This window comes from Bison bison, unplaced genomic scaffold (assembly GCF_000754665.1).
Source record: "Bison bison bison isolate TAMUID 2011002044 unplaced genomic scaffold, Bison_UMD1.0 scf7180017864472, whole genome shotgun sequence".
NCBI classification, from domain to species: Eukaryota; Metazoa; Chordata; class Mammalia; order Artiodactyla; family Bovidae; genus Bison; species Bison bison.
Window position 1 is genome coordinate 3,424,817 of NW_011495033.1, and position 11,167 is coordinate 3,435,983.

Below are 11,167 nucleotides of genomic sequence, written 5' to 3' on the forward strand. Positions count from 1 at the left end.
CAGGGTGCTGAAATAATCCCCTCAGGAACTGAGCATCCTGTGTTTCCCAAGGCATATGAGCTGGAAAAACGGACTAGTCCTCAAGTTCTGGGTAGCATTCTAAAATCTGGGACTACTAATGAGAGTGGAGCCTTATCCTTGGAACCCAGTCATATAGGTGACCTGCAAAAAGCAGACACCAGTAGTCAAGGTGCTTTAGTGTTTCTCTCAAAGGACTATGAGGTAGAAAATCAAAATCCTCTGGCGTCTCCTACGAACACTTTGTTAGGCTCCGCCAAAGAACAGAGATACCAGAGAGGCCTAGAAAGGAATGATAGCTGGGGTTCTTTTGACCTGAGGGCTGCTATTGTATATCACACTAAAGGTAACTTGTTTGTTTCCTATATGAAATTTCTTACTGGTCATTTATTAATGCATATTTATTGGCTGTTATACTAAGGGTGAATTTTGGAAGCTACTATGAGATTCTTTAAGGATTGCAGAGCTTAGTTGAGAATAACATTATGGATAAGCAGCTGGTATCAAACAATTCAGGGTCTTGGAAATAGTATGGCTGAAGTTTAGAAGGAATATTCACTTTTGCAACTTAAAAACATTTCTTTTTATATAAACAAGTTATAATCGAGCTCTTGCCTTTTGTTCAGGGAATAAAGGGGTGGGGGTGCTAAAGGGATGATGTTTTATTTTCTCTTAAACACTCATAAGAGTTCTATTTAATTTTTTTCTTTGAATAGCTGTGTCTCCTTTGCTTTTTATATCATGTGCTTATTAGTGAGCTCAATTAATAGTTCTAATTTGCCTAAAATGAATAGGAACAGTGTTTTGGAGAAGTCTAAAAAGTTAAGAGTGTCAGCTAATTTGTTTTCTTATAAGAAGGAGTAATGGGTGCTAAAGGTAACTAGAAATAAACTACCGTTACAGGGACAGTTAGCATTATAGCGACCAGGTTTTTGGGAGTCTGTTTTTCATAGCCCCAAGGCCCATGTTAAAAATGAACCAGATATCTTTCAAGGTCCATGTTAATAACTTCTTTAGAATATGGTTTATTTGTGCCTTATTTGTGCCATAAAATTTGTTTTATGGTATAAGTAATTTAAATCCTTAAAACAATGTTTTTCTTGTTTGTTTTTGCAGTATTCATGTAGCAGTTTTTTAAAAAATTATTTTTGAATTGTAGTTGAATTAGTGTATTATTGCTCTACAGCAAAGTGACTCAGTTTTACATATCTTTTTCATATTTTCTTGTATGGTATATCACAGGATATTGAGTATAGTTCCCTGTGCTATACAGTAGGACCTTGTTTTATTATTCCATATATATGCCATATCCCATACTCCCAACAGTGGTTTTTGTTCTGTGAATGATGTTTACAAATGATGTTACAAGTACCTCTTTGCTTTGGAGAAGAGTGGTTTTCAGTTTTCCTTCTCTGTCTTCCACACCTCCCCTGAAAGAAATCCTTACCCCCTGCATGCATGTGTACACCCAATATATACTGCACAGCCCCATTTTGAACAGTAGCTCATTTAGGCAATGATTTGCAATTGTAAGGAAGAGGTAGCATACCTGATGGTGGTGATGAGGCAATTCATATTTTCCTTAGAAGAATCACTGCTTTGTAGATGAATAACAAAGCTATTTATGTGACTTCTAAGCAAATTATCTAGTCTCCATACCTTTCTGTCTGCAGATTGTAAAACATTTAGTAAACAGATACCCATTTAAATTTTTCTTCCTTTAAAAAATGGGAATAAATAGAATTGCCTATGGGACTTTAGGAGTAGAAATCCTGGCAGATAAAATTATCTGTCTTCACTTTTCTCCAGCACTGCTCTTTGGAAGTAAATAAAAGTTAACTAAGAGCTGGATATTTTTAGGAAAGTTTAGGGGAAAAAGAAATACTTAGTTTCTTAAGACATTGGTTAATTATAAGTTAAATTCTGCCAGGGTATTTGTAATATTTTCTGTGCCATCTGCCCTCCAGAGACCACTATATTTGGAAAATCTTTGCCAAACTGTTTTACAGCTGTGGTGGTTGTGTGAACCTGAGAGGTTCTCCCACAACCTGGAAGAATTCTGGGGCAAGTTGTTCCATTAGGTGCTTGGTTGGTGATGTCTGATTTTTATTATGGAAAAAATGCAGACCTTTTTAAATGAGAGTATTAATTCTTGTTTATTCTTAGGTGTTACGTGTATGTATTTGTCCTACAGATGGGCTAAACAGATATGAAATCACTGATACTTAGATAAACTAGATAATCATACGTGGATGCAGTTATATTTAGTTTTGGTGATGTTACTGAAAGATTTGCTTTAGTAAAGTGCATCAGTTTGAGTTTTATAGTTGGACATTATTGAGAAGAAATTGGTATTGTTTTTTCCTACCTAAAACAAACAATATTCAGTTCAGTGAGGTCACAAAGTGGCAGATTCTTTGAATTTCTGGCAAATGTAGATTGATCCATCATGTCACTAATTTTTCTTTTGTTTGAATTTTGTTTTGTGTCACAACCTTTGAAAGATATGAAGATCTTTTTAAATTAAGGCAAGTTTTCTGAAACTCTAAAAAGAGGTAATCAGTGGGACTTACTGGAATATCCTTTGCAAGAGCCCTTGACCTTTAAGAGAGTCCTTTAGTATGGTCTTTCAAGTGTTCAAAAGTAATCTGTAAGTAAAGTTGATTGAAGTTCGTCTTTGTTTAGTCACTAAGTGGTGTCTGACTCTTTTGCAACCCCATGGGCTATAGCCCAACAGGCTCCTGTGTGCATGGAATTTCCTAGGCACGAATACTGGAGTGGGTTGCCATTTCCTACTCCAGGGGATCTTCCATTGTGTGTCCTCAGTCACTTTAATCATGGCTGACTCTTTGTGACCCCATGGACTGTAGCCCACCAGGCTCCTCTGTCCATGGTATTCTCTAGGCAAGAACACTGGAGTGGGTTGCCATTCCCTTTAGGGGATCTTGCCGCCCCAGGGATCGAACCCATGTCTCTTAACATCTCCTGCATTGGCAGGCAGGTTCTTTACCACTACCGCCAACTGGGAAGCCTCTTGATCATTGAGCCACCAGGGAAGCACTGGATGAAGTTAGGAGTCAACATTTTATTCATTGATACTTTTGAGTATGTTATAGAGTGATGGCTTTTAATGAACATACCCAAGACATATAACCATTGCCACCTTCAAAGTAGTTACTCAGAAATGCTGATTTGTTGTCAGAGGCTTAAAATTTTTAGATTTCTAACTTTCTGAGGTGATGTCATTGACTTTGAAATGGTCTAAACTTATTTGAAGCCGTGTCTTCAGAAGTAACATTGATTTGAGTTGTGTTTGGTTATAGTGTTAAACTAGTTAATTTACCTTGCCTGGCTAATATTGCACTAAATGATGTCAGGCATTCAAAATGCTGACATTTTGGAGTATTCATTAAATACTTTGATATGGTAAATTTTATCCAGCACATAGAGCTGTAGGGGAGATAAATTTTAATTTTTGATGGTTGGGATAAGTCAAAGTGAAAGTTATCTAGTATAAAATATTCCTGAGGCAATTATAGGCTATTGCAAGAAATTGAAAAAATTTCCCTATTACCTCCACAAGTGGCAGGTTATTGGAATAAGTGGTTTGATCCAGTAGATGTGAGTTGAACCCTGAATTTTTAAAAAAGATTTTAACTTACTGAGTGACACTAATTGCAGACTAGGATTGGAACTCTAAGTCTATAGGGAGGTTTCCTCAGCTTAATCCTTTGTGTGTGTGTGTGTGTGTGTGTGTGTGTGTGTGTGAGTTTTCCATACTACTGAAGAGTTGTACAATAAATTGTGTTTTCCTTTCCCTTGTATTGTACCTTCATAGGCAGAGTACTTTGCTTAGTTATGAAAGACTTGCATTTTCAGGGTGAATCTTTTCCTTAAAATAACTTCAGTACAGGAGAAAATAACACACACGTTTTAAGGCACAGATTTTAAATGTTTTAAGAAAAGTACAAATAAGAGATTTTAGTGAAGGGAGAGAGAATTTCTAATGGAGTAAAGGTAGGAAGAGTAAGTGCAGGGTATGTTTTCCTGGAGGCAGTGGCATTTAAGCTGGATTTTGATGGATGAGGGAAGACGTTTTACTTAATGAAAATGCAGAGAACAGAAACATAAAGAACAGAAAAGTTGGGAAATGAGAGTGATGTGAATCTTGGAAGGTATCCACTTTGGATGTGGTGAGAGGATATATATAAAAGAGAAGAAAGGTAAATTACTGTCAAATCATGGAGGTTTTTAATTCCCATTGGAGGGCAGGGGGAGCCTCTGAGTATTGAAGATAGACTGGTAGTATGTAACTTAAACTGACAAAAGACAGGGGTATTAATGCTGCTATTCCTGACTCCTATGTGCTTGGGCAAATCATTTATCATTTTTAAGCCTGGGTTTCATAATATTATAAAGTAAGTATATCAGCCTTTGTCTACTCAACTGCTATAAAAACTGAGTTGCTCTTAAGCAGTTGACTTGTAGGTCTGTGTTCAGGTATATTAATGTGGCACCAATTTGTAGGGTAGATTAGAAGGCATTTTTCTGGTGACTAGAAGTAAAAGATCAGTCAGATTACTGGGATAGTCCAGGCAGAGAAATAACAAAGATTTTCCTCTTGTATTTTCAGTCTTGTGACTGTATTACTTAACCAGAAATAAAACAGACATTTCAAAAAGCTTTTAGATTTGGTAAGGGCAAGAGAGAACTGATAAATATTCCTTCATCTATAGGATATGGGAGACAGGATATTGAGGAGTCAAGTTATGGTTAATTGATCCATAAAACTGATGGGAACTGTTCATACAGTTTAGACATTTGTTCATGAATAGATCTGAATGTTAAATTTTCTCTTGTTAACGCAGTGCTTGATAAGCATTTTCAGTGTTTTTTATTGCATTTGCCCCGTAATTGTGCCATCAAAGCTATCTTCCTAACAATCTTATAAACAGGTACCTGCAGATTTAATTTGGGTTTCAGTCCAAATTGAACATCCTAGGTTTGGGAAGACTCCTTTTTTTCTCTCTGTAATATGAGACATATAGGAATATATATGACAAGTAATTCTTAACATTATGTAAGATCCTTTTTATCAGTGACTTTCCATTTTAACAACCATACTGGGTACTTGATTTCTCATTAATTCTGCTTTATGAGTACACTAGTTACTTTGCTGCTAATCTGGAAGGTAACTTTGAAGGAATTTAATAGAAGATAAAATTTAACTCCTACATTTTGTTAGCCTAAATCCTGAGGGAAAGGGAAGTAATTACCCATGCTATAGTAGCAGAAATTGTCTGTTACTGTCATAGCAACAGTTTCATTCTAAGCAACTTAAATTTTATATTTTACCATTAAAAGTAATAGAATAAGTGCTCCAAGTTCCTATTGTATTTAGAGGTGGTCCTGACAGTCGTGCTGTCTGTTGGTGTAGCTCCAAGTTGGGAATATAGGATTGAAATTGATCTACTGAAGAGTTAATTTACCATTTACTGAAAGGGTGATGATTTACAACTACCTTAATCAACTTGAAAATGTACTATATTTCTTTCTGGGTACAGTCAAAATGAAAAAAGGTTAGGGAGAAATTTCTGACAACCAAAAGAATAGGCAGGTAGGTGCAATGAGTGGTTGAGGAGAAGTTAAAATAACAAAACACAGTGTTGGGATAGCCAGAAATCAATCAAAAGGATGAATAAATCTGAACTAGGAAGAGAAGCAGAATTTAAATTTATGTCACCACCCCTGCAGGATTTTATAGAATTTGATCTAAAATATCTTAAGGGGTGGAAGCCATGATTACTGATAAATTGATCTAGGGGTTCACAGTTGTGGGAGTCAGCTTGTTTTGCCTTATATATGATTTGATTCTTTTTGGAGGGTGCCATTATGTACTTAAAATGTTAGTGTTTTTAAATGTGTTCTATTAACTGGGGCAATAGTATCTTCCAGTTTTAAAGAGAAAAAGTTAAGCTTCTATTTAGTTTTAATCCTCTTAGTTAACCTCAGTCTTTGAAGGATTTTAGAATTAAAATATGAATTGATATGAAATTGCTTTTTGTAGGTCAAAAGAGATTGAATAATAGTTTCAAATGGGTCTACCTGAAACATGTTCTATATTATTACTTCCTTGACTGATTTATGAGTAGTATTCTGTTCAAATCAATGTTTTATTTATTGCGTCAAGTACTGTGTGAAGCACTGGTGAGAAGTAGATGAAAACAGTGTTCATGTTATTAAAAAACTCAGTGTAATGGGAAAGAAATACATCACTAATGTGACTGCTCTGTAGAAAAATGCATTTGAAATACAGAGAAAGCACTAAGGTTGAGTAGGTGGGGTCAGGGGACACAGGTAGTTAGAATTCAAAGAAGTGAATGTTGGCTTATTGTAGAAGGAGAGTCAGAATATTTTAGGTGAAAACAGCATATGTTTGAAGTTTGCCAGTCACTCAGTTTCAGGAAAGGTGAATGGTACATGTTAAAAATCTTTAATTTATCAAGTTGTTAATGTACCTATTCTAGAAATAAATTTTATATCAGACACACAGAACTAGTCTCCATGTTAGCAAATGGGAATCCAATGAAATGTTTTGAGCGATGCGATCAATTTCAGATTTATATTTTTAAAGAAAGAGAATTATAACCATGGCTTAGAAGATAGAAACTGAGACTCAATTAATGGTCTCTAGATGAAAGACAACTTCAGAACGCTGTATAAGATACCACTGCTTGAACCAGGGCAATGGCACTGGGCAAGAGAAAGGGGAATGGGTAACTTCTGCCTGCCAGTGCAGGAGGCATGGTTGGATCCCTGGGCTGGGAAGATCCCCTGGAGAAGGAAATGGCAACCCACTGCAGTATTCTTGCCTGGGAAATCCCATGGACCAAGGACCCTGGTGGGCTGCAGTTTTGGGGTCGCAGAGAGTCAACATGACTTAGTGACTAAGCGCGCACACATATGCATATATTGTGGGATGTGGTGGTTGATAAATTTAGATAAGAGTTGCAGTTGTGAATACTCCCTCCCTACATTCTCTAACTCTGTCTATTCTTCTTACTTTTGTATGTTTGATACAACATTCCTGATCTTCTTGGTATTATCATTCTCTTTTTCTCAAATGTTGATGTTCCTTCAGTCCCCTTTTCAGGCTTGCAAACTCTTCTGGGTAACTAATCCTGTTTCTGTGAATTAGTTAAGACTTCTTTAGCTGCTTTTATGCTGAGTTCAGACCACATGTATTCAATTCAATGTCACTCCAGTGCTGTGTTTATAAAACTGAATTCATTTTTTCCCCCACAACTGCCCTTTCTTGGCTTCCCCTTTAGTGAATTAACATACAACCCTTGTCATTTAGGTTCATATGGATCTTCTCTAACGTCTTCATTCTTTTCCATCTCTAATACAACTGCCCTAATTTCTTAACTTTTGCAGTAACATTTTGGGCTTTTTCTATTGTCATTTCATCCATTCCTAGCATGTACTATAATAACTTCATTTCTTCAGTGACTTTCCTTCACCTATGTAATTAAATAATAAGCTTTCTTTCATGAATGCTTTGTGCTCTTTCCCACAAATACCAAAATGGCATTTTTGTCTGAATCTTTCCTTTGTGGCAACTTTTAGTTCTGTTCCGTGAATGGTGGTGTTGTCTAAATCTTTTCGCCTTATTGACTTACTAAATTACTTGTGACTGCTGAAGCCTGAGTCAGTGAACTTGTTTTATAAAAGATCAGATAGTAGATATCTTAGTCTTTGCGAGCCATAGAGTCTCTGTTGTCACTTGGTTCTGCTTTGTACAAAAGCACTGGGTGAGGCTCTATACCAGTAACATTTTATTTGCAAATACAGGTGGTATGTAGAAACCAGTGGGCTGACTGCTGTAAGTTGGCACACGTTGTTTAATACCATCAAGCTTTGTTTGCGTTGATGCTTCTCCCTAGAAAAGTTACCTACCTACTTTACTGAGCTCACAAGAGTATTTCTTTCTGTTTTTGCATCTGTATCCTTATCCTCTAAGTAACACTTTTTAATCAACTTGGAGTTAAGAACTTTTATTTAATTGGATGTTTACTCCAGGAAGCCTTGTGATACGGACTATGTAGAAGTTGTCTGCTTTAGGAAATTGAATGTTAAATTTGCTTCATTTGAGCGGCATTACTTGAGGAAATTTAATTTGATGTAAAAATTCAATTGTATTTGAATTTTTAAAATTTTGATACAGTAAAATCTCAAATTTTTATGGTAATGGTCTAAATGACAGAATTTTGGCAAAATTGACTACTAAGTTTGGCCCTGTGGCCATTTCTCAATAACTGTTTGGATAATTGGATGCTGTGATGCCTGTTGTAAAAGAACCGGGATTAAAGACTTGGGTATTTGTGTGTGTGTGTGTGTGTGTGTGTGTGTATGTAGAAGAGGGTAGTATTAGTAGTAAAAAGATTAATTACTATGTTGTGATTCTGTATAGTTCTATAGCCTTCTTAATACTGTTCAGCTTCTCTTGTGATAGTTAAAAAACAAGGTTATACAGAGAAACTCATTTTATATTTAACATCTGAATCCTAACTTGTAACCTGAAAGAGGGCAAAATGTCATTCACTTCTTTGTCATGTGCTCTGTATCACTAGCTTCCGGTTAGTCTTTTTAGAGTGGTTTAAACATGGCATAGAATCATACAAACAGTATTTGATTTATTTCCTCTTTTACATCTTAACTTGGAGTTTCATAGAAACATTAAAATTTTAATCAAGGAAATCAAGTTGCTACCAGTTAAGAAGTAATATTAAATAGCGGGAAAGGGAATTGCATTCATTTCTTAGTACAACACTTCAGATAATGCTGATTTCCTGACTGGAAGCTAGGCTGGCCCATGACTAATTTTTTAGCTAGATCAGACCATCTCTTTTCCCTCCTCATGGTCAGAGTCACTTATTCCAGAGCCCATATTTGAGGGCAATAAGATTTTCTTGCCAGAAATAATTAAAAATGTACAGTATTAGAGTAGAATGTAAAGCTGAATGTCCTAGTTGAAGTTAAGGAAATGTCTTCAGTCTGAAGTGTTTGCAAATAGTTATTGTTGTTTTTATTCAAAACATGTATATTTACTCTGCTTTTAAAGTAGTGTGGCTGCTACTGTGACCCTTGAATGTAGTACCCTCCCTATCCCCTGAATAAAGAATAGGGCAGGGGTAGGTTGAAGATTTCTTTGGTGGGGAAGAGAAAGGAAAATGTTATATAGTACAGGTGGGCTGTAACACTGGAAAGTTCTCTTGTTCCTTTCTTCTCTCAACATACAACTAAATATAGATTTATCTTTGCAGGAAGCAAATTTTGAATAATGAGCATCAAGGAACCTGTAAATACAGAACACCTCAGGAATTTTTGTTGCAAATGTGGTATTATTGTACTTTAGAAGGGAAAATGTGGTTGGGTTAATGTTCTTGTAATGATGTTAACCAGGAAAAGGCTTATCTTTGGACTTCTTAAAATTAGCTCTTCTGAGATCCAGAAATTTGTAGATAACAGCTTTAATGACTCTTGCAGCTCCTCCTAATTGTTTGAAACTAATAGTGTTAGAAATTGTATTCATGTGATAACTGAGTGCCATGACTAGAAATCCTTTCCTGATATACCTTTTCTTTCCCCCCAGATTAGATTGGTTGCAATTCTCTCTCCTTAGACCTCCTAGGAGATGGGAATTTTCCTGCCAATCTTTTTCCCCGCCCCCATCCATACACATCAAACAAAAAGTAATAATTTTAGATCTGTACACATTCTTTAGCCCCAGGGAGCCATTATGTTGTACATTAACTATAATTCATGTTTAAAAAAATCCATGTTCAGCTATATCTGATCTTTACGAGCTCCAATTTCATTTTTCTTTAACTATGGTTGATTGCTGATAAGTTACAGAATACAAAAAAATTATAGAATACAGACCATCCAGTTATACAGAATAAAAGCCACTTTTTTGTCTTTTCAGAATGGTAGTTATCTGGCCATGGAAGAGCATTTATTCTCAGTGTTAGTTACAGGTCATTCCTATTACTCGGTACAGTCCTTTGGTTCTTTCGCTGTAATAGTCATCTACTCCTCAAGACTTAAATATCCCTTCTGTGAAGCTTTCTCTATGCTTTGAGGTAGTTTTCCTTGTCCTCTGTCTATACTGTCACTATAGTTTCTTCATATACATACTTATTCTAAGATACTAAAGTAGGCATGTTATAAATAATCACATTTGAGTTGAGCAGATAAGGGTTGAATGCTATTAATAAATAGGCATGCATTGGCATTTTGACCTTTGGGCTTAAATATGAGTAGGTTGGGTTCGGAGGAGAGAACTACTTAAATATAGCAAAGAGTTAAGTAAAATTTTAATAAGGCATTTTAAGATCTAGTTTGATTAAATTTGATAATGCTTCCTTCAAAAGTGCCAGGCACCTTGTTGAAGGATGTTGGGTTGTTTTTAATAACAGTGAGTTTTGTTTTGTTTTTCATCATTTACCTATAGCATGCATCTGCAAATGTTTGCTGTTTGTGCAGATACAATTTAATCTTGGTGGTTTGATTTCAGGTAATAATTTACTTTCTGTAATCAACGTTTCAGACCATCTCAATGACACTCTAAACAATTAAAGGAAAATATGAGTGTTTTGTCTGGGTTTCTTAGAACTGTGTTATTTCAACCCTACCTCCAGCCCAGCAATAGTCAGTCTAGGTTTCTTAGCTTTAAAGTGAAAAGCTCAGCTTTAAACTTTTCCTCTGCAAAATTTAGTATTTAAAAATAATTCTTTTTTTTTTCTTCTTTGCAGAAATGGAATCTGTTTGGAATTTGCAGAAGCAAGGTAAGAATGGTTAGGTTACCTGAAATGTTAGTACTAATCACTAGTTACAATACATTATTTTTGGGTGGGAATAATATGAATAGTGGCCCACCAAATAACTAGACTTTGTATTTTAAAGTTGTTTAATAATAACTACAACCAAAGGATAATAGCTGCCATACCAGGACTGCTAAAGACAGGGTAATACTGTAAGTGAAAAGAATGTATGTGAGTGTAGTTTTTACCTGCTGTGTAAAGAATGTGAATATTTTTCCTCCCTGAATATAAAGATAAGAAGACCAAAAATATTTTTTAAAATT

The 11,167-nt window shown here is 35.6% G+C and overlaps 1 protein-coding gene across 1 annotated transcript in view; it reads left to right on the forward strand.

Annotated features, from left to right (window-relative positions):
• The window catches only part of NUFIP2 (nuclear fragile X mental retardation protein interacting protein 2), a 29,587-nt gene that overhangs the window by 8,247 nt on the left and 10,173 nt on the right, over positions 1 to 11,167 (forward strand). Inside the window, exons 2-3 of the mRNA XM_010861384.1 lie at positions 5 to 364; positions 10,836 to 10,868. Coding sequence (XP_010859686.1) covers positions 5 to 364; positions 10,836 to 10,868 — 393 coding nt within the window. The remainder of the gene's footprint in view (positions 1 to 4; positions 365 to 10,835; positions 10,869 to 11,167) is intronic.